At 39.6% G+C, this 26,392-nt stretch overlaps 2 protein-coding genes across 2 annotated transcripts in view; both read right to left on the reverse strand.

Annotated features, from left to right (window-relative positions):
* Positions 1–12,653, reverse strand: part of gabbr1a (gamma-aminobutyric acid (GABA) B receptor, 1a) — a 57,558-nt gene extending 44,905 nt beyond the window's left edge. Inside the window, exons 1-3 of the mRNA XM_028580426.1 lie at positions 12,590–12,653; positions 7,848–8,033; positions 4,890–4,907 (exon numbers count right to left, since the gene is read on the reverse strand). Of these exons, the coding sequence (XP_028436227.1) occupies positions 4,890–4,907; positions 7,848–8,033; positions 12,590–12,611 (226 nt within the window). The 5' untranslated portion in view covers positions 12,612–12,653. The remainder of the gene's footprint in view (positions 1–4,889; positions 4,908–7,847; positions 8,034–12,589) is intronic.
* A 5,826-nt stretch (positions 12,654–18,479) lies between these two features.
* On the reverse strand, positions 18,480–26,234 carry sh3bp5la (SH3-binding domain protein 5-like, a). The gene is made up of 6 exons (XM_028580218.1): positions 25,526–26,234; positions 25,064–25,126; positions 24,529–24,657; positions 23,557–23,721; positions 21,343–21,516; positions 18,480–20,564 (listed from the first exon to the last, which is right to left on the reverse strand). The coding sequence occupies exons 1-6, from the start codon at positions 25,757–25,759 to the stop codon at positions 20,022–20,024; spliced, it is 1,308 nt and encodes a 435-aa protein (XP_028436019.1). The 5' UTR covers positions 25,760–26,234; the 3' UTR covers positions 18,480–20,021.
* Between the last annotated feature and the right edge of the window lie 158 nt (positions 26,235–26,392).

Raw genomic sequence — 26,392 nt, forward strand, 5'->3', positions numbered from 1 at the left:
AAGCCTACAATAAATGCTGTTTGACCTGCAAATAAATAACTCCATGCTCACTGGCCTAGCACACATGAGCAGTGAGCAACTCTGCTCTGTAACCAACTCTGCTCTGTAACCAACTCTGCTCTGTAACCACCTCTGCTAATTTATAGAACATTGCATCTCTATATCCTCTCAACGGCCAAATCTATAAAATGCTACAGAAGCTGCTTTGAGAAATCAGCAAAAAATTGTGGCAGGCAGTATCAATCATGGCTAACTTTATTTGCTTTCATTTCACGAGTGGAAACAGAGATGTAGTTAGTGTAGATAAGAGAGAGACTGACACACCTGTTTGAACCCTCTGTTCACATCCAGCACAGTCGCTATTTGTAACTCTGACACACAAAGACACGCAACCATGCACTCACACCTTCTGACACAAGTACACACATAGACTCAGGCACAATGGCCTTTAAGCCTTTATAGTTAAAACTGAATGATCATACAGTCCTTTTTTTTAAATGTATGTTTGATGTTTTTGGAGACACGTCTGCCAACATCATGTGATATCAATAAATCCTCTGACAAATGTTAGATCTAAAGGTTACCAGCTCGTTATCTCAGAACAATACTTTGCCAACGATACATTTTTGCTATTTTAAATTTGGATTATTGACTTTACTTTTATTCCATTTCATGGTCATGCTCATGTATTTGTAGTTTCTGTGTAAGTGCTGTAATTGCAATGTAATGGTAGTGTAAAAGTTCCCTTTTGAAAATTACTTATTGCAGCAATTGAGAAGAAGACCATTATTTCTCCAGTCTAAATTAAAAACCCTCTGTAGTTAGGCAATGGAATATGACCATTATATAACTCTGGTTCATTACCCAAATCTCATTATCTGGATATCTCCATGTAGCAGAGCGCTGTTCAGATCCAGCTGCTAACAAGTCCTCACAGGCGGAGGTGAGTGTAGTGATCATCTGCTGGCATTTGCCTTCCACTTCCACCTCCTCATCCTCGCTGCCACCCTGCTACCCGTCCAACACACTATTAATTATTCAGCCGTGAACTTTATATGCTTTTTTTTTTGGCCCATGATCCTACAGCCAACACATGCAAGACGCACCAGCATTGGGCAGTGCAGTGTTAACCCTAATGGTGGAAAACACAACATTCAGAGGAAATTTGAACTGTGGCACAGCCTAGAAAAGATGCAATGGAGACACGAGTGCTGTCACATGTTGCTGAGCTGCGATAATGAGGGCCTTTTACTGTAGGCTTGCGTGTCTGCAGTTTGAACAATGGGCATCCTTCAGGATAATGGCCTGTTTTCCTCCTGGCAGAGGTGTTAGTGAGGAAAATACTTTTTTGAACGTTGCCTTTTTAACACAATCACCAGATCACAAAGTGCATGTTATTCCGGGAGCAATCCAAATCATTGTGAAAATGCTCAGACAAAATATATTGTGTAAAATAAATCAGAGTGTTTAAATTCCCAAGACGCTGACATTTGTTTTCACACAATGCCGTCAGTAAATGTCCGATCCAGTTCCTTTGTACCAAGATCACACTTTGGTCAAAGAGTAGTTCATAATCCATTCTTTGTGCTTGTCTAACTTTGCTTGTTGTACCAGATGGGCAAGGTGGAAGCTCAGGCTGTATTTACACATTACAGGGACAGTATTATTGGAATTACAAAAAGGTATGGGAGCATAAATGTTGGCCAGCACTCTATGAAAATACAGTTCATCATGCAGTAATAAGCTCTAACTTCAATACAGTATCTTCATTATATAATTTGTCCAGCAGCACCTCAGTTATTAGAGTAATATATCATGCCTGAAAATAGGAGTGGAGGGGAGTTAAGAATAATAAGTGTAACCAATAGTGTATTGTTATGAATATAGATATGAAAAAAAAAACTTCTACTACATAAGTATCAGAAAGTTTTGACTGTATTCATTAGCTTTAATTTAAATTAATTATTGCCACGTGCAAGGTTCAATTTCACATGTTTTAATAGGTGAGGAGTGGGAATCATGTTTTAAATTATTAGTTTGACTTTTTGGGGAAACCCATTACCCCCCCCCCACACACACACACACACACACACACACACACTCTCACAGCACCTGCTTATCAATGGTTTATGTGGTTGTAGGTTTTCACATTATGTGATACTGAACAGATAACTTACATGCCAAGTTTAAAGCACAGCTAAAATCCCAATGATACAACCCATCTTTTTAAGGCTGATGGTGGCCTTTTTTGTCTTATTTCCAACAAATCCCATGAAGAAACAAGTACTACTGTCTGTGTTGCTGAATCTGATATATCTTATTCCTTCGTGCCATAGAGCTTTATTGTTGTCAAAAAACTATTAAAACAACATCAATGAGCCTTCATGCTCTTTGACTATGATGAGCACAGGCACTTCCTGTAGTTTATTTTGAGTCAGTCCCACAGACACGGTCCTGCTGCTGTAAATACTTCTAGTAGTCGACAAAATGTGTATTAATCCACCAACAATTTTTTATTCCTGCTTTTGTAACATTTTCTGATAACTAGACAGTCTTTTATCAAATTATTCCGTTACAAATTCAATGTTTTGCATTCTACAATACAATAATCCTAAAAGATGAAATAATTATTAAAAAGAATAATCTAAAAAATTAAATACAGAGTGCATGTATATACACATATGTATATGTACATATACATACGTATACAGAGTTTGGATAGAAACTGTGTTAGATTGTCATGTCCAGGTTATTTGCAGCTTTGTTTGTATTGACTGTGTACCTTTATTGTGATGCTGTTACTGCACTTGGAAAAAACAGGAACTAGAGAATCCTACTGCATATGTGCGCACACACACACACACACACACACACACACACACACACACACACACACACACACACACACACACACACACACACACACACACACACACACACACACACACACACACACACACACATACACACACAGAGGGTAGAGCAGACACAGACAGGAGCAGGGTATTAACCTTTCTCCCGCTGAGGAGGCAGTAAGTGGGTGGTGATGGCACATGGAGTGAAGAGAGAGAGAGAAAGAGAGAGCGCAGAGCCAGAAGGAGGTCAGTATTGAGACAGTAGATGGAAATTTCTATTTGAGGAAACAGGGTTTTCTGCTGCTTTGTTAATTATGTGTTTGTCAAGTCTGTCAGTGATATTTGGAAAGTTTGTATCAGCAACTTCTCGGATTACTCGCATGAAACTATACATTGAGTTTAGTGCGTGCATATTGTGTATAAGTGGTATGATTCAATATCTGGCCAATTCCTAATTTGTTGGGTGACATAACTGTGCAAGAGGGTGAGCCATCCTGCAACAGTAACACGTGTATTCATTGGGATCAGATAAAATGGCTGCACTAGTATATGTTTTGAACCTGTTTTGAACATTTTCCCAGGGAATGCTGGCTAAGCACATCACTTCATTTTCAAAAATGACCTGCTGCAACCTCGTACAGAACCACAGGTCTAATGTATGTGGGACTGGGGTAAGTGAGCAGAATATTACATACCTAAATGCACTAAATGCTTGCTCTTGGGGGAATTACTGGAATTGTTGGGTCTTTGTATATTATAGAGTGTGGTCTAGACCTACTCTATCTGTAAAGTGTTTTAAAATAACTATTGTTATGATTTGATACTATAAATACAATTGAATTGAATTGATTATATTTATTCCTGCACGGTGACAAACTCACAGCTAACCCTCTCCTTTTTCAATATCCCTGTTCCTCTTAGTAGGAATTACAAAGTAATAGACAATTTTCATTAAAACTTTGGAAATTTAAATTCAGCGAAGACATAGGGGGTTAGTGTGGATGAGTTGAGTTGAAAATGCTACCTCACTAGTGGTGCTTATGAGCAAATTAAATAGTCTTAATCTTCTCTCTCAGTGCTTTGATTTATAAAATAAGTATTTGCTCAAAACTCAGGTGTAGAAATATAACGTTCATCGTGTTCATGGTCTGGTAAGGAACTGGGGGAAATGCTGTTAGCCCTGTAATATGTCAAGTTCTAATATTAGATATTAAAACTAATTTATTTAACTGAGTTCACAACTTCAAAAGTCTTGTTTCTCACAGAAGAAAAACATCTTTGATTGAACACATTTCCTTTTCCCTATGAAGTCAGATTTTCCCAGCCTGATTTTAACCCTCAGTTACAGAACAGCCACTTGTCTGTGCTTTAGGCTGCTGCTGCCCTCTTGTGACGACAGTACACATTACATCTGCAGGACAGTATTGCAAAGCCTTGTGTGAAGCATTTAAAGATCAAAGTTACATTCAGGTACATTACCATTTATCATTTCATGTTTCATTATTTGTAATTATATGCTGATTTAAGGACTACACTTTTACTGAAATGTGTGAAATGATTTTTTTAACTTTTAAAAGGAAGTGGAACCTTGTTTGTTAGCTTGGGACAGAAGACAACGTCCTCTGTTTGGCAATGTAATGTTTTACAGTTCACCACCTAATCACCATATACTATTAATGTACTTAATTTGTCCATTTGGGGAAATTGTTTTTTTAATTCTGTTGTTATTTTGTTTGATTTCAATGCACATGCATCAAATGTGGAGAGATTTCAGAATGAAGGGTCAGTGAAGGGTTTGGTGCTTGCCCAAGGGAACTTCGGCAGTGCTCAGGAGGTGATCTACCCTACCAGTCCACACTCTGTACTTGGTCCGTCCAGGACTTAAACGGGCCCTCTCAAGTCCCTACGGACTACGCTACTGGTTGGGCACTTGTATGTCCATGACACAATGAAAAAATAATAATTAACTGTGTAGTACAAGTGTAGTACAATTTGGTTAGCATGGACATGATAATAAGAATGAAAGATTCCTACCTGTGTAGTTTCTGTCATCTTTGGCCGGCAAACACAAAAAGAAAGAAAAAGAAAACTTCATTAAAAAACACAATTATTGTGGAAACAGAACAGTTAACTAGAAGAAAAAGATCATTCTGCTTCAGCATTTGATGGAAAATACTGATGTTTTTCAGTTAAATTATTCACCTTCATGCAGTCAAGGAGATTATGTTTTCAGCTTGGTTTGTTTGTTTTTCCTTTGTCTGTCAGCAGGATTTCAGAAAAACTACATACTGGCCCTGTTTTCACAAAACTTGGTGGAAGGGTGTAAAATGGGCCAAGGAAGAACCCATTAAATGTAGAAGCGGATCCAAATCACAGGGCGGATACACAAATTATGTTTCACTTTCAATAACATTGCAAGATAGGGCATTTCTGCTGCATTCATGTGGTAATTGGAAAAAATGAGTTGCCTGAATGGGAAAATTCACACTACATTAACATTGTGAGATAGGGCGTGCCTTAGCGGAGGTCTGTGCCCTAGTTTATAAAGATTTGGTGCAGTAAAGCTCAAAACTCAAATTATTTCCCTCCACTAGATGGCAGTGACACAACATTGTAGTTGTCCTGAGACATGCAGTTTTGGTTGGATGCTGGGTCCCTAACTGTGGTAGATATTATGTAATCCTAAAATATGTCACAGGCACACTATCAAAATAAAAAAAATAAAATCTCATATAGTTATATAGTGTAGGTACCATAGAAAATCGTTTAGTAACAATATAGAAGAATTAAACATCATCAGAGAGCATTATAAGTACACATATAAGTGAACCATAGAGAATTTACACATCTTCTAGCTTCTTTTTTTTTTATTATACAATATGTCACCTACTTTCAGTTGCCCAGTCTGTGCTGATAATTCCCTCTTTCATCCCTTTTAATACTACCATTCCCATAGCAACTTTATTGGTTGCCATGCCAACTCCTCTGATGACCAGGTGGCAGTCTCATTTCTTTCAGTTCTTTGTTTCATCTACGTGTTTTTTTTTTTGTTTGTTTGTTTTTTGCTTAAATCCTCATTTATTTGGACTGTTGTAACCAGGAACACTCTTGGGTGTTGATATCACAAATATCCACTCACACTCGCTCATCTTATGTTCATTGAGTATTTATCCTATTATGTACATACCGGTAGTTCAATCAGGTTTTCACTTATATTCATAATTCGTTTTACCTGCTTGTGCCAACGGTACAAACTACCCTCTGTGGATTACACTCTGATTGGTTGGATTATTTATTGCCTAGCAACCGTGCTTCACCATTGGGAGAACAGGTGTTTATAATTATCTGTTATCTTTCAAAGCCTTGTGTTCCCATTTTTGTGGGGCAGACTGCAAAGTCTAAGTGAGCCATGTCTGTGTGATGAAATGTTCTGTTTGTTTTAGTTCCAGTGTACATTCCTGCCAATAACGATTTTGTTAGGGATGTAAATACATTTACTGGGGCTGCAACTAACAATCATCTTCACTACAGATTAACTGATCAATCGATTTTTGATGATAAAATGTCAAAAAATTATAATGAAAAAAAAAGCGTATTATATTCAGCAGAGGCCAGGGTAATGTCTTTAAATTGCCTGTTTTATCTCATCAACTCAAAAACTTTACGTTTAGTGTCAAATAAGAAAACCATCTTTCTCCTCCTCACATTTAAGAAGCTGCAACCAGAGAATGATTGGCATTTTTGCTTGAAAAATTGTCTGAAACAATTAATCAGTTATCAAAATAGTTGCAGATTACTTGTTTGTCTATTAATCTAATAAAACTGGGGTAGATTAGACTGGTTAAACCCAGCCCGATCTGCCGGCGATTTGATTTCGCCCTGTAGCTCAGGCTGGAAACCTGTACGTTTATCTATCCTGCTTCCGTTACAATTTTGCGGGGACCAATCACAAACTGGCTTATCCACCTGGCGCGCTATTGGCGGGTTTAACACAATGACGATAGAGAAGCGACCAAGCAGCTTCTTGTTTACATTCAACATTCGGGCCACCGAAGCGCAGCAGCCCGTCGATGCTGCTGTTGAAGGACTATCCAATTGAATACAGAGTCATTTGAACTATGCCTGTTGATCACGCCTGTTGTGCAGTAGAAAATACAGAGCAGACTCCCCAGGCTAATGTTCAATCTTAAAAGATTGAGCTTGGTTTGGTGATAGCCGGACTAGGGGTAGGTATTTTTTCTGTAGAAAAAACAAAAGAAAAACAGCTTTGCTCGTGCAGCTCTCCCCTCTCTTCATATAGTAACTAGTACAAGTACTAGTCATTCATTTCAATAAACCCCCCATCGTGATTGTGATCCCAATGCCGTTATCTAGCTTTGAGGTGACATACTGTGATTTGAGGCTCTAGCTAGCTACATAAAAATGAACTTGAATTAGCCCCACCTGTGAGCCTTTGGCTATGGTTAGCATAAGGCTTAAACATTAGCAACATTTCCTCTCCATCTCTGAAACACTTCACCGATATTGACAAGACTGTTAAATGCATTCACTGTCAGCCTCTCTTTTAGACTTTTAGACATTAGTCTTTTTGATAAATTTGTCTTCCTTTTTTGGGGTTTCTTTGCAGTGCCGCCAGTTTTCCTAAGTGGTAAACTAAAAAGTTGATGATAATAAATTACCAATATCAATTTCAGAAACATCTATGCTACTACATATTATGATGGATATTTTGAATTTAAATAAAAATACATTTATGGGCACTGTGATATAAATGTTCGTTGACTGTGCAGCTTGTCTCTAAAACTGACTGACTGCAGTGATAATGCAAATGTCATTAATTGCCATCTGTTTTTTCAGTTAGGCTGCTTACCCTATTAAATTTCCCCCAAGACAGTGAATGGCATCCCACGATACAACATGCTTTTCTTAATTCTACTGTAATTGGAAGTGTAATGTCACATCCAATTTAGTCACAATGGCTTAGAAACTCACAGAGGCAGGTGGGTTTAGGCGCGTCCCACTTGCCCAGTTTAGTGCAATGGCTGATGTTTCTGCCCTCCAGGATGAAGCCGGCATGGCAGCTGTAATGGAGCACTGTCCCCTCCACTGGTGGCCCGGGGGGCTTTACCATCACCCGGCCATTCTCCAGGGAGGTCCACACCCGCGGGCACAGCAGCACTGGGAACCAGAACAAGCACAAAAATAAGGGAGGCTGAGACAAAGGGAGTTATAGAAAAATGAATTCATAATAACTGGGGGATTGAGTTGCAGTTACACAAACATATATCAGAGGTAAACATGCTTTGAATGAGAAAATATTTGTTATTGGTTGTCCAAAAGCTCAGTAAGAGTCTGTGTCTTTGCTGCTAAATGCGTCACATTGTTTACCAGCTTTTTTGGATTTATTGAGCCCAGCCGAGGGGTTGATGACGTTTCTATCATGTGGCTGGCGCTACCCGAAGTAGACAAACAACGAGGGTGAAGAAGACGCCACAAAGAGGGCAACAAAAGAAGAGAAGATGATTCGAGAACTTCTGTCGGTGAGGAGCGACGCCGAAATCGTCGAACAAATTCAAGGAACGGCAAGAGACTTGTTTATGTTATGACTTTGGCTGCGTTTTAATAGTGGTTCAACATGCCCTCGTTCACTTCCCCTAAGCACTTCCCCTCGGGGGAATCCCCGCCGCCACTCATATTATGCTCATCTTTAGGTTCATAATTGTATTTAGAGGTTATATCACAATAGGTTTACATGGTTTAATTTTCAAAAAACACCATGTTTTTGTCGTACTGCACATTGCTGCAGCTCCTCTTTTCACCCTGTGTGTTGAGCTCTCTGTTTTAGCTACAGAGTGAGGCATCTCACTTTTGATCCATCTTTGTTGGGAGTTGCACATGTGCAGTAGCTAGGTAAGGACTACTAGCCAGTCAGAAGCAGAGTATGAGGGAGTGCCATGCTAGCAGCTAGGCGAGCATTATAACATGTGTTACAAAGTGATGCATGTTTGTCTCTGAAGTAAAGGCTGGACTACAACAGAGCTGTTTGGAGCAGTTGGTGAACAGTGTTTTCTGTTGGAGATGGTAAGTCCCTTTGGGGTGGACTTTGGGCTTTTTTACTTTGTAAACCTATTACATGCACATAAAAGATGTATAACACAATAAAGGAAAGGGAAAAAGCCAAAAAGCATAATATGAGCACTTTAAGTGTTGTTCCAATTGTCTGAAAAACTGAAGTGAACTTGGTGAGATTGACCCTCGGATGGCTGAGGGAGCAAGTGAACGATTTTCACTCCAGTGGTGGATATCACCCACAATGCATTGTAGTTATGCATTCAGTGTGATTCGGTGCAAGAAAAAATACATCATGGTTAGGTGGCAGTAGCCTAATGTTCAACCGCTAAAACTCCTGTTGCTGATGACCAAAGAATGAGAAGACTTTTTAGTTTCCTCATTGTTGTTTGCTTGATATTTTACTTTATACGTTATATTTACTTGATGTGTATGTGTGATTTCTTTATTTCCAACATTATCTGTAAATGCATGCTAGAAATTCTGTTTTTGCGAGATGTAAGCATTAATATGATTAATCATGATACAGATCACACATTTCTAAATCTGAAACTCCTGCAGCTAACCAAGCCCTGTTGAAATGAGACTGCAGCTATTTATGATGTGTAAAAAGCAGTTATAATACTTTTTATAAATAATATTTGTATTGCGCCTTTTTGTACGAGAAATAGGCCTACTGTACAATAAGGAAATTGCATGACATAAGCAGACATAGAATGAACATGAAAACAGGGATAGAATGCTATAATTAATAGAAAATAAGATGGATAATAAAACACACTTGAAGCAGTAGCGCTGATAGTGCGTTCATTGTTTTCATTAGCTTTAGCCAGGTTAGCCATTGTTAGCAATGCCAGTTTATAACAATGCATTACGCTGTTGTTTGTGCATACAAACAGCGTAACAACATGTCCACAGATAGAATATTTGGTAGTGCTGCGTGTACGACTGAGTTAGTGAGACCCAAATAACACAGAAGTGTTTATAACTGTATGTTACTACTGCTTTCACAATTGTTGATGCACGGAGCAGCCATGTTGGATTTTTTAGCTTGGGGTAGTCAGTGGTTGCCCGAGTTCTGAGATCAGAAATCCGAGGTCAGGGGACATGTTTTTTCAGACTTTGACCTTGGAAATTCCGAGTTCCGAGTACAAATGGAACGCACTATAAGGCTACAACTGGCAGTCGATCCATATAGTTTGGGCAGAAAGTGAACGAGGGCAGGTATGTTCCATTTCACATTAATACAAGTTTATGTTGAAATAAATATACCTGTAGTTATTTCTCCCGTTGTATCGGATAGGCCTATTTGAATATAATATTTTGTTGGGATATTCAATAGTAATTTTTGGCCGATTTTGACATGTTTATTATTGTCACATACGCACAGGACAAGTAAGAATCAGATTTCCCATTTTAAACCCATCCTACTCAGGAGTGGTAGGCAGCCACTGTTACAAGTACTACAACACAGATACAATAAAGAAAGTATACTGCTCTAGGAACCCCTTTTGACAGATAGTTTAGTTACCACATTTGTGATGTTAGCTTACAGCCTCCTTTTCTCTTGGTTTGGTTTTTTTGACAAAATGGCCAAGCTCTTCAATATAATTTGTTTAGCTGCCGAGTTTGTTGAATCTTCCTTCCAGCATGTGAGCACATAATAAAACTCCAATCTGCACATTGCAGCTTGTGCTCTTACATAAGCCAGAGAAAACAAAAATCCTGCTTTAGAGAATGTATTCTTGGAAAAAAATAAATTCCACTGATGTTAACTGTGAACTGAAATAACAAAAATAGGAGATATAACAGGGATTTGATTGGATCTGTGGCCTCATTCTCAGTATTTGAAGGGAAATTTTAGATGTGATATGAGTAGAAATTACATTCAGACCTTAGTCCAATAAGAAAATGTTGGTTTACAGGCAAAGTTAGATGGACTTGCATATCGCACACACAGATGCTAGATTCCATGTGGATGCTAAGCAAGCTCAACCATAATCTAAATTTAAGCCCTCCGAATCATTACCCAGCAAGCATCAACCCAAACTATCCTCTATGGGGGTATCAGATACGTTCACATTTGCATGAATTTTTTTTATATAGCTCTTCATCAGACTCAAATATCTCAGAGCATAAAGACAAAAATGCTTGTCAGCAGGAAACATCAAAATAACAAACCTATTCATAGATCAGAAAGTATGTTTACGAGCTCTGGTTTTGGGACATATTACTACCTGTTACAACAAGAGAAGAATTTCACTGAAATAATTTGTGAGCATTCAACAAATCAAATGTGTGGCAAAATAATCCCAGCTCAAAGGTCCACTTACTATATTTTTAAATAGTGTGTTAAACCACATCTCACAGTCTTCATCAGAAAATGGCTTAGTTTTCACCATGTGAAAACAAGTCATATAGGAGAGAGATTGTTACCCTGGTGACTGAATCAAGGGTGGTCTTTGGGGTCGGATGTAAACAGCCTCCTTGGTCGTCTTCTGGCCGTCCACTGACACTTGGTTGATGACTTTAACACCTTCCCAGTCGATGTTATGACTTGGAAAGGGCTTTCAATGTTAATTCCATTTTTTGCAGGTCCCAGGAGATGAGGTTGAAAGCTCCAAAAAAAGCTGGTTAGCGGACCTTTGAGTTGAGATTATTTTTGTCACACATATTGTTCCCAAGGTCAAGAATGAAATTCAAATTCAACCAAAAGATTTTCGACATTAACAACATAACATCCTCTAAATTGTAACCGTTTTTTAACTGATAAGAGAACTTGAAATGTTTAATTTGAGTATAATGGCAAACATTTAAAGCGTTCTATGCATAAATTATAGTGATTAACCTACTGAGAATTATCACCTGAATCTGCAACTTTCATTGGCTTTACAGGGCTTTATAGTGAGTCTCAGCTCATTGTTTAGCTGTCCGGCTACAACTTTTTATTTTGATTCACTCTCACTGCTCTTATAGCGGAGTTTTTGGACACAGCTAACAGCTGTTCTCAGCAAAATAAAAGCTGTAAAAACCCACTGTACACTTCCTGTTCAGCACCAAGCATGAACCAGACACAGTTAGCAAATAGCTGGTGAACATTTAGCAGCTAAAGAGTCAAATATTTCTCTCAGGAGTTGGTAAAGACCAAAAACAGAGCTAACAGAGAGTTCATATTGGACTTACAAGCATCAGACAGACACATGACTTCAAATGATTGATAATGTTTCTCTGTAACTGCTGGATGTGTAAATAAAAATATGTTTGCTAACAAATTTAACATATTAACTTAAACGGGGATGGGTCAATGCTGTGTTCATAACTTGTTTCCACTCTAAATGTAAGGTAATGAAGGAAACCACCACAATTAAAGGCTGTAGTATGATTTCATGTCAGCTCCATTTAAGATTGCATTACTTTACTTCACTGTGGATAAATATTACTCCAATCCCAGTCCCTAAAAAGTGTGAAGGTGACACAGTATTTCACACTTCCCTCTGTATTTATAGGCTTTTATTATTTAATTGTAAATTCATTTTTATGTTGATTAACACAACAGAACACATAAGAACTCATTGTTATCCACTGAATTGTTTTGAAAAGAGATGAGATGAAGAAGGGTGGAGGAGGATAAAAGAGGCTTGAGAATTAGACCCAAAAGGACTTACAACATGTGCTGTGCAGCGTCATGTCCGTCCATGTGCCGTTGGGTAAGCACTTCCTGACCTTGGGTCCCACGATCACTCGGTTTCCTCTGCAGATGTACTCTATCTCATAATCCACAGGGAGGATCTGCACACTGCGGATCTGTAAGAGAAACACGGACAGAAAGAGATTGTGAGAAGGAGAGATAGTAATTCAAGCATGATTGATTTTCTCTCATACCAGTTTTTTTTCTCATTCACTTAGGGACCCTCTACATTCTGCCTAAATGCAGACTGATACCATATGGCTGTGACAATAAGGTTATACTCTGAAAAAGATTTCATGGCAGTATTGTCTGAATTGATGTGCTGTCACACTCTGAATTACACCTTCTCTCTGGTTGGGAAAGGAGGGATATAAGAAGGATTGCCCAGCTTTATGTTTCAACTTCATGTTGAGGTGTGTGTTTGTGTGTTTGTGTGTTTGTGTGTGTGTGTGTGTGTGTGTGTGTGTGTGTGTGTGTGTGTGTGTGTGTGTGTGTTTGTGTGTATATTGTATGTGTGTTTGACATATATACTGTATGTGTGCAGATATCCAGAGTGGTGCAATCAGATTTCAAACATTTGAATGGCTCAGTTGTCGAGGTTTTGGTCCTTTCTTCCACTTTGAATCTGCACCAATCCCTATTCTATGTAGAGTTTTGCTGCAGCGTTAGAATTAATTACAATCTCGTGAGCTTTAATTATCCCCATGGACTCAAAAATGTATTGTTAAAACCTCCAGCGCACATACAGTGAATGGACTTTTCAGTGAAGTAAGAGACATCTTGTGTCCAACAGTTAAACTTTTGAAATGAACAATATTCATAGATTCTGGATTCAAGAGTACTGTAGATGTCATCTTAAGAATCTTAAACTACAGTAGTTACATTTTTTTTGTGGAAAAGTATTAACAGAAATTATTATTAAAAGCAAAGTATTTCTGATATGTCTTAAAACATGTCTGAAGGGGGTCTTAAACATTAGACACAATGTATTTGTGTTGCTTTGTTGTAATTTACAACTCATTTTCCAGGTTAGTCAAAAATTAAGGGGTACTCAAAGCATTTTATTATTTCACATTCATAAAGTGAGGGGATTTTCTTAAATCTCACTCATCGGACATTAGATGAGTTAGTACAAGACAAACTTTGTTTAAACATTGTTGAAACTCACAGAACTTTATTATTAAATTCTAACGGAGGTCCCACAGTTTCCAAGGATTTCAGATATGTCACGCTAAATTTGGGGGAAATGTGTGTAAAATTATGCACAAGACATTTAGAAAGTTTATTTTTGTTATGCTATGCGAAGCTAAGCGGCATATTTAGTGCACAGGCCTAAGAGTGGTATCAATCTTCTCCTCTCAGCAAGAAAGCACATTTTTATATTTTCCCAAAATGTCAAACTATTCCTTTAATCTTTAAATGCACTAATGCAACTTACTTTTGAATTATGGTGTAATAATAACGTAACATGAAATTGTGACAACTCTATATTCAATTATTATTCTTGGACGTTGTTACAACATTAGTCAATATTATTATATCATTAGCTGAAATAGCTCTCATCATATGGAGTAATGATCACCAGCTAATTCGTATTAATGTTATTGTCACCACGTACTGATTTCTATTTTGTAATTTGATTTGGAAGAAGCTACGTTACAGTTAGCAGATAAAATATTTGTATTATGAAAATCTTCAAGCCAACTGTGGTTTAATGTGCTTGATTTGACAGATGAGGTTGTGTAATTTAGGTCCAGAGCAGTAACAGATTTCTCTGTACCTGTTCTTGTGTCAGGCCTCTGTAGCGGATCCCCCCATCCCTGGGAGGCCGGATGATAGCGCAGCCTGAAAAAAAAAAGACAAGAGGAAGAAGAATGAAGGATGACAAGAGCAGAGATGGAAAAGCTCTGTCTCCAGATAATGTAGATATATTGCAGCAACATGACATATTGTCAATTTGACTGATGCTGCAGAATTTATATTTCATTCAGGTCACTTAGCAATTTCTGCGGAGTTACTTCAGTCCATTAAGGCATATTATAAACACACACAAAGATTCCTGCACGTATTCAGTCATAAACACACAAACAAATTACCTCCACTTGATGAATTATGTATGGGCGCAACGAGAGATGGAAGAGCATAGAGAATAATCAGAAACAATAGTTGTGCCATCTCTGGATCTGAAAGAGAAGGAAGACAGAGGTTTAAAAAGAAAGTAGGGAAGTGTGACAGGGAAATTGAGGGTTTTGGATAAAGACAGAAGAGGAAACAAGAGACAAAGAGAAATGTGTTACTGAGAAAACATTCTTACAGTATTATTGCTACACTCAGTCCTCAGATACAGTCATTTTCGGTCCACTGCTTGTCTTTCTAAAAAAGGATGCATCAACCTTTTGGCAAAACCGTTCCCTTTTCAACGTGCCTGACTGTGCACAGAGGATGAGTCCACTTTTCTCTCCCTGCTTCTATTTGTATTTACAGTGTAGACAGCCCAGGTTCAGTAGCCAGCTTGGCTTCATTTTAAAAGCCCTGTATAGAGTTTCAGCTCAGGTTTTGATGGCTAGTACTGATATTTTCAAGGCTGCCCATGGAAACATTTCACGCCAAGGGACACTCAATAGATTTCAGAGTTTTCTTAATGTCAGGGTAGAAAAGTATTTGGAACCACTTTTTAGACTGTGGAATCAAAAAGCTCTCCATTGCAAGGCAGAAAGGGGCTTTTATGTGTGTTGGCAGATTTTAAAGGCACAATACACCTATATACACAAACACACCTATTCACTGGCGGAGGAAGCTTTGGGACAATACTCCAGTGATTTAGCATTGCACTCCTATATGCAACATTGTCAGACTCACAATGGACAGTTAAAAAAGGGTTGATGCAGCAGAACCAGAGATGATGTTTCTTTTTAATTACTGTACATGCATTCGTCTTCCTTGTCAAAACATGGGGCCTACATTACCCACATTAGAACTTGGGTGTTGACATCACTTGAGGCAATGTATCAGACTTCACACAGCTCCCTCTGGAGCCATTAGAGGCTTTATACAACTTTTTTTTCACATAATGCAGTAGCACTCCCCGTGATCTGTAAACTTTGATATGTAAAATGAATTTAAAATGAAATCAATTTAAAATGAAATCAATAAATAATATCTGTAATATCAACAAATAACAAATAGGATATATTGTCCCAATGTATGGGCAAACTATTACATTAACTTAACTATAGTTAATGTGCACAAAGACTCCATTTGCTTTACAAGGATGGTGAAATGACAGGCCACTTGGTCGCCTAACGCAAATTTCATGACTGCCAGAATGAGTGTGATTTGCTAATCAGCAAAAAGTCAAAAGACCCTTGTGTCCCGTGAGCCACAGCGCCTAGAGTGCTGGCAGGGAAACACACAAACACAACTGACTGTATCAGTGATAAACACACTATATATAGCTGCTCATTTGCAGTTTTGAATAATAAATGGTGCTTTATGAGGCTGTCATACACACACAAACAAACACATATACTGTATATATACACTCACGCTTAACAAGTCAGTAAGGGAGTGGAGGGTGTGTGTGTGTGTGTGTGTGTGTGTGTGTGTGTGTGTGTGTGTGTGTGTGGAGTGATGTGGGTGGGTGGTATAGGGAAGGGGGGCATAACAAAGCTAAGCACTACAGTGAGGGAGACAGATGGCAGCAAAGCTTGCTTGTGGAAGACAGACAAACTCTGCTGGATACTTCATTAGCATTATCCAGTGTATTTTTAGAGTTCACTGACAAGAAGCATGCAAGAGGTAGACACCACCAGAGTGTTTATCGTGTGTGTGTGAGGGGGGCTGTGTGTTGGCAGCCTAGTTTGTGCTTTTGTCCTGTGAGGCATGAAGGGGAGGCAGTATAGAGAAAGGGAGGAGAAAAAAAGGACAGCCCAGCAGGAGTCATTAATATCAGCGATCACACACTGAGCCGGATAAAAGCAAACTATGTGAGTGAGTGTAGCACAGATGAAACAGCCTATCCAGCATAACGCCAGCTAACTCCATCAGCGCTGAGGCTGCAGCGGCACTGAGCAGACAGGAGGAAGGGGGCCAGTCGACTAGCCTCAAGCTTTAAATGCAATTAAGGCTTCAGCACCACGGACAGCGCCTTCTCAGCTCCAAAACACTGCAGCCTTGTGGAAACATCTTGTTACAAAAACACATACAGCCTATTCACATTCACTTGCAATGTTGCACAGACACTGCCTACTTCCTTGTGTGTTTATAATGCCGGAAGCTGCCATGGAAAGGAACGATCAGCTCCATTTCAGCACCAAAGACCGCTTCATGTAGAGCATGTAGAAGCTATTTTCAAGCTCTGTGTTAAGTCCACGCACGGGGCACACGCACATAGACTCAGATGCTGTATTTTGTGCATGGCTGAGCATAATTGAGACGTGAGGGTCACAGTAAGGGTGCCACCAACCGTATGCTGCCGGTAGTTACTTGTCGGCTGTTGACAAGGGAATCCGTGATGGCCTGTAGAGGAAGGCCGACCATATTAACAAGCCCGTAGAGTGCTCATATGAATGGTTCTTAAAAGTAGCGTCTGGAATAACATAATCTCGTTAAAACCGGCTGTATGTTATTTTAAATAGTGTTATCCTCTCTTTCTAAAGCATAAAAACGCAAGCAGGATTCTTGCAAGAAGGAACTATAAACAAATCTGGTCTGTACCCATCGAAAATGAATGGCCTTTGCATACAAAATGAAGAATGAATTTTGCATTTGTCTAGATTATCTGCATGGGAAATGGAGCATTTTCTGAATAAATCTAGTCTAATATTGCGACCTACAGTAATAGTAGCATCTAGCCCCCTGAAGCAAAGCTGTAGCATGTGTACTTACTATTAGTTTCAATGCGCTCAGTCAGGATAGCAGTACGTCCTCCGGGGTGGATCCGCCAAGGAAAGCCCAATGTCGGGTTATTTGGTAAAAATATTCATCTTTACAACGATTTTATGGCTATATTAATATGGCTATAAATGTGCAATCTGCTCCGTTCGTAAACAGAATGTTACAAAAACAAAACGTATCTTATTCGGCGTTTTTCTATGTATTGCAGTTACGCATGGCAAAGGTAACAAATGTCAAAATCCATACAAAAAAATATACATGCACTATATACAAACGTATACCCATACACGACGAAACACCGATTCACCACACTCCCCTCCTTTTTTTCTCTCCCCCTACAATCTTGAGCTAATTCACGACGTCATGATGGAGACGCACCGTGCGTAACAGTCCCTCTGTCACGCATTTATCTCCCTCCTACCCCAAGATGAAACGCGCTAAGGTCTGGGCCCACAACACTAAAATATCACAATGAATCTTACGAGGAGGCTTTGGGTTTATGATAAGCTTGTGGATTTATCCCAACGTTAATAATTATATCACGGCAGGAGACTAGACATGGATGGAGGTGCGGATATGGCGCTGCCTGTGGTATTAACAGCGACTATATTGTTAAGCCTTTTTCTAAACCCTTTGGAGTTAAGTCGACGAAGCGGCAATCAGTCATTTCTACAACACTGGTCATCTCTGAAATCAAACTCATCGCCTCCTTTATCTTCCTCTTTTGTTGTTTCCACCAGCCCCTGCTCCTCTTCTGCCATCTATTCTGAGATCCTGCTTCATATTTATATATCTCCTGAATAATTGAAGGCAGGCTGGGAAAGACATAACCTCTCCCTCTGTCTCTCGCCATCCCTCTTCCTGCATCTGTAAAACAAGAACTCACATCCTAACCTGCCTCTCGACATTTAATTCTACAAGTCCTACAACATATGAAATATATAGGAAAATATGGGAATCACACAAGCCCAAGAAGTATGATCTGGTTTATTGGTTATAGATAGGACAATGCGTAAGTCGGAAAGTGACATTCTGACTAAATAACAAATGCCATTAAAAGGGTGAAGACTAATTATTAAGACAGAAGTGAAGGTGGGGTGTTTCAGACAAACTGCAACAATGATTTAAATACACATGAGAAACTGTGAATATCCACGACATCTGTACAACAAACGTGTCAAACATTCAAATCAGTTAATTCATGTTACTATACATGTCAATATTTTCCAGCTTTGTAATAATTACATACATTTACAAGTCATTTTCTTGACTTTAGTTTGCATCTTACACTTTGACAATCAAAGTACAATATAAAAGAAAATATAGAAATCTAAACAAAAAATAAATCATAACTCTTTAAGTCTCATCAGAAATGGCGCCGGCTGACAAATTTTATTAAAATGTAAAAAAAAATAAAAGAATAATAAAAGGGCACACACTTGTTCTTTAATGGTTCTAAACAGAACCACAGAGGAGTTTACAGCTAAGCGCTATTCATGCTAAATTTGTTACTTGTTCTGTGTCAAGGCACACTTCAAATTACAAGGGCAAATTGATTTTGAAAACAGCAAACAAGAGGAAATGCATTTGCTGCCAAAAAATCCACTCATACAAATGTAAACAATATCCAAATAATAAAAACTTGGACAAGGCTTTTGCACCATAAGACTACAGCATAGCAACAAAAAAGAAAACATGGCTACAGCTTCATCATCTTAGCTTTAATGGTGTCAGTTTTTGTGTCAGCATATAGCCCTGAATACATGTCATAAATGTCTGTTAAGATAGCTAACTAGGAGTGCATGCTGGAAGGAGCCTTCAGACTCCATTCATCATTTCACGAATTTTCAAAAAACGCATTCACTCGTGCCAAAAATAAAGCAATGCTTGCAGCATGTTGCTGGAAATAAATATATGAAATGTGAATTCAAACATGCTTTCACTCTGCACTGACAGTGAATCGTTTTTGTCATTTTTCCCTGCACGCTAACTTGATGAGGGGTGGATAGGAGTGTGGATTCCAGTGTGTATGGAGAGACCCTGCGACCCCTCTACCTTGAAACTGGACAAGATCAACGATTAGGGAAAGTAAGAAATGTTTTAGAAACAAGTCTGTTCAGACAGGGCTTCTGATCATTCTTCGCTGTTCCTTCATGCTCAAGGAACAAATTCTACCCAGAATCCCTCAGAGGGAGTGAATATACTGTATACTTGTCCTGGAGGGTTGAAAGCTCTTTAGATTCAGTAGTGTTCTAACTAGGCTGCAATATTAACTATTGACCAGTGTCAGCTTTAGAATAATGTTTTGTCAGTCAACATACATGTGCTTATTTACACCATCATATATCATACATCTATAACTGCATCACACCAGTTTTACATTTGCAGCCAATTAACCGTCTTATACTTTGGTTGTTACCTATGTGTTAGGGATGTTTACCCTAATTTGTACTTTTTTTGATAACTCATATACTTTACTTCTGAAGTGTTTATATGCTATATCTATGACAGCCTCACAAACTGAAGCTTCGGTGGTGCTGCTTGTAGAACTGCTGCTGGCGCTCTTTGGCGCTCGCTTCCGCCAGCTTGTCTCTTCTATCAATCACTCCGCCCCTCTCTTTCTCCCCCTCATCCCCGGTTACGCTCCCTACATCGCTGAGGTCCCCGAGGTGCTCAATGGAGTCATATTTCTCTAAGTCGGAAGCGATGGTCTGCAGGCTGAAGACCGAAAGGGAATCCGACCCCGCCCGCTCCCTCTCCTTTTCATTCTCCTTCTCCTTGTATTTCTCCAGGTCGATGGCTGCATCCACTCGATCCTTCCCCGTCGCACCACCACCGCAGGCTCCGCCTTCTTTCTTAACTCTGATGTCGGACTCAGCTCCAACGGGGGGACTGCGCCCACCGCAGACACTGGTGCATCCTCCCTTGGCCTGGTCCCTCCCCCTCTGAGCGTGGATCTGTTCGCTGATTTGTTCCAAGTTTCGTAAGGCGATGGAGTAGCGGGTCTTTACTTTGGCTACGTGCTGTTCAAGCTGCAGCACTTTGGTCTTGTTCTCCTGGAGTCACACAGAGGGTACAGACACTTTTATCATCAATTTTAACAATGATTTTTAGCGATGGGTATCAAGAACCGGTACTAACCCGGTACCTGTTCTGGACTTGTCAGTACCGCAATATCGATAAGCTCCTGGACAAAGAGTACTGCGACAAACGGTATTGGTTTTCATGTCACGCTGCCGAGTATGGTATGTTTTTTAAACTAAAATGTGTTATACAACAAGTAGCAAACTCCTTTAAGGGATAACTCAGTGTGTTTGTGTGTATAATGTAAGGCAGTAAGCGGCAAAGAGAAAGAAAAAGAGACAGAGAGTGTGTGTGTAACAGTGAGTATGAAGTTAGCAGTTAGCTGTGTGTGTGTGTGTGTGTGTGTGTGTGTGTGTGTGTGTGTGTGTGTGTGTGTGTAACAGTGGTGAATATTAAACAGTAAGGTTATAGCCGTGAAGGTAGCAGTGCAGTCTGTGTAAAGTTTAATTTGTCGAAGAATAAATGCTTCAACCCGTCAAGACCAAGCCAAGTTCCACCCGCTGATTAAAGTGATGGGGGTTAGCCCCAACATTAGCGATAAAATCCTAACCATACCCATCCCGGATTGATTTTATGCCATAACCTACCAGTGACCTCCACTAAATCCATAACATACGGAATATGTCACAGCATTTTTTGCCAACCCAGCAGCATATTTACAACGCAACAGAACACCTGATTTTCTTTATCTTGTCTGTGCTTAAGGTTTCACAAACATTGGGATTATTGGGCTCTGTATGTCTGCATTACCTCCAGTATGTGGTTGAACTGGGCCTTGAGCTCAAAGTAAGGTTTGGATTTCACAATGACTCTTTTGAGGGACTTTTGCAGCATCTGAACCCGAGCCTCGGCCTCCTGACAGGCGTGTGTCACCCGCATGTGCTCCCTCTCACTGCGGAGTCGCTCTTCCTCAGCTTCATTCACCTGTGAGAGACACACAGGAGTAGGACACACACACACACACACACACACACACACACACACACACACACACACACACACACTTAATAGGTACAAGGCATCAACCTCCATCTTCATTCAATTGCTAACCCTAACCCTAACCCACTGAAGTTTGATCCTTATTTAAAAAGCCCCGATTATAGCCTGACAAGCCAGACCCACATCAAGATGTAGGGTCTGGGAACTCACCATTGACAGAACTCAATCCGAGGGGCGGGATAAACGGTTGTCTTTCAAATTCCCTCTGCACGTAATAGGACAACGCTACAACCAGGCAGAGCAACGAAGAAGGTAGCGAAGCTCGTTGATAGATTAAACTTTTGCCGGTCGGCAAAACTCATCAACACAGCTTCCTTTTTTAAGAATGATTTCTGTGCTGTTCTTTGATCTTTTCTCAAAGAAAAGCTTAACTCCAAGTCTTCCAGAAGCAGCAGCCATAAGCCCGCCCACCGACTCTATACACGATGTGATTGGCCTGACCCGAGTTTGGTTTTTCCAGCTCCCAAGCCAACGGAGAGTGCCTAGTCCCCCCCCTGGCTGCAAAATAAATTTGCTGCCACTAGGGTGAGTCTAGATTTCTAGGCTACCCCTATTATGTTTTTTTTGGATTTGTCTCGTCTTTTAGTATTATTTAGTTTTTTGTGTTTGCAATAGATATAAAATACAAAATAAAAAAAACATTTCACATACCAGTATCGGCTCCGATACTGCCTAAAACGCTGGTATCGATATCGGGAAGTACTGGAGTTTATGCACCGATCCGATACCACGTAATAAAGAGTAAAACAAAGTTATGTGACATTTGCTGTTTGTGTTTGTTCATGTTTCACAAAGAGTTTAACCTGAGCCAGACTGACAAAGACAAAAATCATATCACATCCATACAGGGATAGTAGTATACAGCTGTTAAAACATAATAAAATATATATGACACACTGGTATCGGATCGGTACTCGGTATCGGCCGATACGCAATTTCAGGTATTGGAATCGGGAAGCAAAAAATGGTATCGGGCCATCTCTAAATTGTAGTAGACCCCAATAGTACAAATATGATGCTGAAAAGGAGTATAATAGGGGCTCTTTAACTGTCAAACATGAGTCAACTGTTGGAAGTGCAATGCTAAATCGGTGGGTTACTCTTTTAACAAGACTTCCTCTTTCGTTTAGTATGTAAAGACGCTCAGATAAAATAAAAGGTAAGGGAGTTACGCTGATTAAGGGCGTTTTCACACATACCTTATTTGGTCCGGACTTTCGGACTTTTTAGTTTGATCCGAACCAAAATTACAGGTGTGAAACCTCCCCCGGACTACGGTCCGGATCAAAATACCAAATTTTGGTCCGATAAAAAGAGGTGGTCTCGGTTCGGTTCGTTTATAGTGTGAAAGCATTTTTTGGATGGTTCGGACTTTTGGACCAAATAAGAAGCTCTGGCAGGCTCTCCTTGTGTTACAAGACAGGGGAAGCTCCTTTAAGGAATAGCTCGGTGCTTAGTGAGAGAGAGTGACGGTGAATGCGCTCAGAGCAGACAGCTGTCGGCTATCAGAGCAGAGAATACATCAGCAGTTTATTTGTTAAGTGGGAGTAAATGTACAGCATAGGTTTCCGTTTGTCTCTGAATAAATTCTCCGTAAGTTCCCGTGTCTTGCTTCTCAACATCACAACAAAACAAAAAGAGCCGCAGCAGTAGGGGAGAGCAGCAGTCAGTTGAAAAAACTCCGACACAGAGAGAGGATACGAGAGGACGAGGAAGCCCGTCAACAAACCGATCAATTTTAAGTATCTGGAGACGCAGCTCACGTATGTGATGACGGCAGGACGTAGTTTTGTCACGTATAGATCTTTAGTGCACTTGCATAACTGCAGTGTGAAACCAAAACTTACCGGATGTATCATCCCATTGGAGACACTATAAGCCATCCTGGACCTACTGTACACGGCCCACTCAACCCAGGTCTGGTGTAATTGTTTAATAGCATGTGTACCTCCTCCTCTCTATTACCTTGGAGGTAGCATGGTTGAGCATCTCCTGCCAGGTGGGATCCAGGGTGTTCTTGCCATCAGCCATCAAGCCCTGCTCTGCCACATAGACCATCTCCCTGGCAGCTGTGTGCATAGAGACGGCTCTCTCATAGCTCAAAGCTGCCTTCTGGGTCTCTTGCTGTGCCTACAGAGAGCAGACAAAATATTTACAGCCTACAGAAGTGGAATATGATGATGGTAAGTCCAATTACAGTCAGATCTCTGTGAAATTGTACTTGTAAATTATAGTTTATTATAGTCCATCCAGACAATAAATATAGAAACAGGTACAACAGAAACTTAGGTACCAGGGTAAGCAACATTATTAGGCACTATATTTATTTACGGACTTTTAATGCATTCTAAGTTAATTTAAGCCTTAATGGATGGGCTGGCTGTAAAACTGAATTGCCCCTTGGGGACTAATAAAGTTATCTGAATCTGAATTTTAGTATTGTGAACTATATATATATATATATATATAGTTAGCTGTATTTCTAGTATACTGTATTTAAAGGCGTACATACTAGGGGTGTAACAATACCTCAATCTGGATTTATTTATTATTTATCTTCCCATTAATATTTATTCTTTTTTATTAAAAATAATAGTTCATTTTTTATATAAATGTCTGGAAGAGTTCAGTAATAAAATTGTCAAATCACATGTTAGTTGACTTTTGTGAGTTAATATAAATGTAACTGATTGTGTTAAATGGATATATGATGTCTCAATCTCAGGCCCCTGAATTGAATAAAATTTTAATCGTAACATGGAAGACTTTGATTTGATCAGCAAATATTGTAATATTGTGCAAATATAATATTGTATCATGATAAAACTTGTGATTTACACCCCTAGTACATACTCCAGTTTGCCTTTTAAACAACAACATTTTAAACACGTGGTACACATTTAAATATATTTAGACACACATGATGTTTGTGTGTACCTCTTTCGCAAGGCGACGAGCTTCATAGTAAGGTCTTGCTTTCTCTATGCAGCCACCAAGTTGAGAGCTCTGAGCATTTAGCTTCCTGGCAGACTCTGTGAGGATTTTCCGGTACCCTGATCTGGCATCCTGGATGGTTAATGCATGAAAATGACAAGATTAGATATGACTTATTAGATTCCACACAGGAGTATGGCTGCAAGCGAACAATCAATTCACTTGAGTGTATAACTATCAGCACCAAAACATTTTCCATTTAACTGGTTCTGACTTTTCCAGCCTTATGCTTAAAGATATCGAAAACAAGAGTATCATATTGATGAGCACCATCTGAGTAGACTAACAAAATATTTAACAACAGAGAAAGACTCTCAAGCTATTCATAGGATGGTAGTTAATGTTCTTTTCACATTTCTCATGAATTTTGTTTTGTCTGTTCTCCATATTTTTCAGACGTGTAGGACGACTGAACAAACGCACTAATTAGGTGGAAAGTGTATTTCTGTATACTAAGAAATGTGTATTTTTTACTTACATCCAACTGCAGCTCTAGTCTATTGATTTCTGCACTGGCTTCATTAAGATGCTCCAACTCTTCCTGTGGGAAAAAAGTGCTGATTTAGGCCCTTATTAACAACTAGAAAAAATATATTGTATATTCTTTTAACACATACAGTCTGGATATAGGTGTAAAAGAGCTTAAAGGGGGGGGAAGGTTTGTACAGTAAAGTGTAATGCTGTAATTTATTTTTGTTTAAATGGGTTTCATTAAAATTGGTATCGAAAACAGTATTGTTCAGGAACCGGTATCGAATTTACATTTTCGAACCATACCCAGCCCCTCAAAGCTAACGTTACCGCTCAGTTAGGCTTAATCAAAATCATACCAGTGTTACCCAACCAGGTACTGTTAACTACATCCTGGCTGATTAATATGTTAATATTGCTTGATGGAGGTTAAATAACCACTAACAAGACGAACAAAGGTTTCTGATACCTGAATTCTGGGGTCCAGTTCCTCCTCATAGGGGCTGTGTAATTGCTCACCAACTCCTTTTTGTTTTTCATTTTCGACTTCCTGGCAGGTGTCCCTGAGCGCCGTCTCTAGTGTTGTTCCATTAGTTTCGGCAGCTTTCACCTCCTCGTCCCCACCGGGAATAACCTCCCTCCAATCCCCCACGTCTGACTCCCCGGAGCCGGCGGGGCTCTCTCGCAAGTCGCCTGGTTCCATTCCAGGCCACACAGTTTCGCTAGCAGCGGCGTTAGCTAAGGTTGCTTCGCTAGCAGACGTGGTGGCTAATTAACCTAAAAGTCTGGGTCCTGATAGCAACGGTTGTGTTACTCAGAAGGGGTAAATCAGAAAATGCTTCCGGTGGTGGCGAGTGTTGTTGAGTTTGCAATCTGCCATACCAGATCACACCGAAACACGAACCCACTGCAAAGCTAGCCTAGCCTGCACCCTAGCGAGCTAACAGGCTCACCGTCAGTAAGAATGTGACGGTTACTTAACAGCAAACAGGTGATAACAAATAGCTATACTGAGATGAAAAGTAAGAGGAGACCCATTAGTATGTCCCCCCATCACATGTGTTTTTTTCTCCATCTCTTACCGGTTCTTTATTACTTTAGCTAGGCAGGCTAGCTAGCTAGCAGTTTCTGTCTCACATCAGCATCATTACAAATGAAGTAAACAGAGGAGCATTAGTTCTGATACGGATGCGCTGAAACGTTTGGGCCACGTCGGCTACCGTAGACAACACTGGCCACTTTGTATTGCAATTGCTGCACAACAATTTCCTTTGTGATAAATAAAGTTTTATCTTGTCTTAATATTAACTGAGAGAATGGCATTCTCTCTGTAAAA

The sequence above is a fragment of the Perca flavescens genome, chromosome 6 (genome assembly GCF_004354835.1).
Source record: "Perca flavescens isolate YP-PL-M2 chromosome 6, PFLA_1.0, whole genome shotgun sequence".
Taxonomy (NCBI): Eukaryota; Metazoa; Chordata; class Actinopteri; order Perciformes; family Percidae; genus Perca; species Perca flavescens.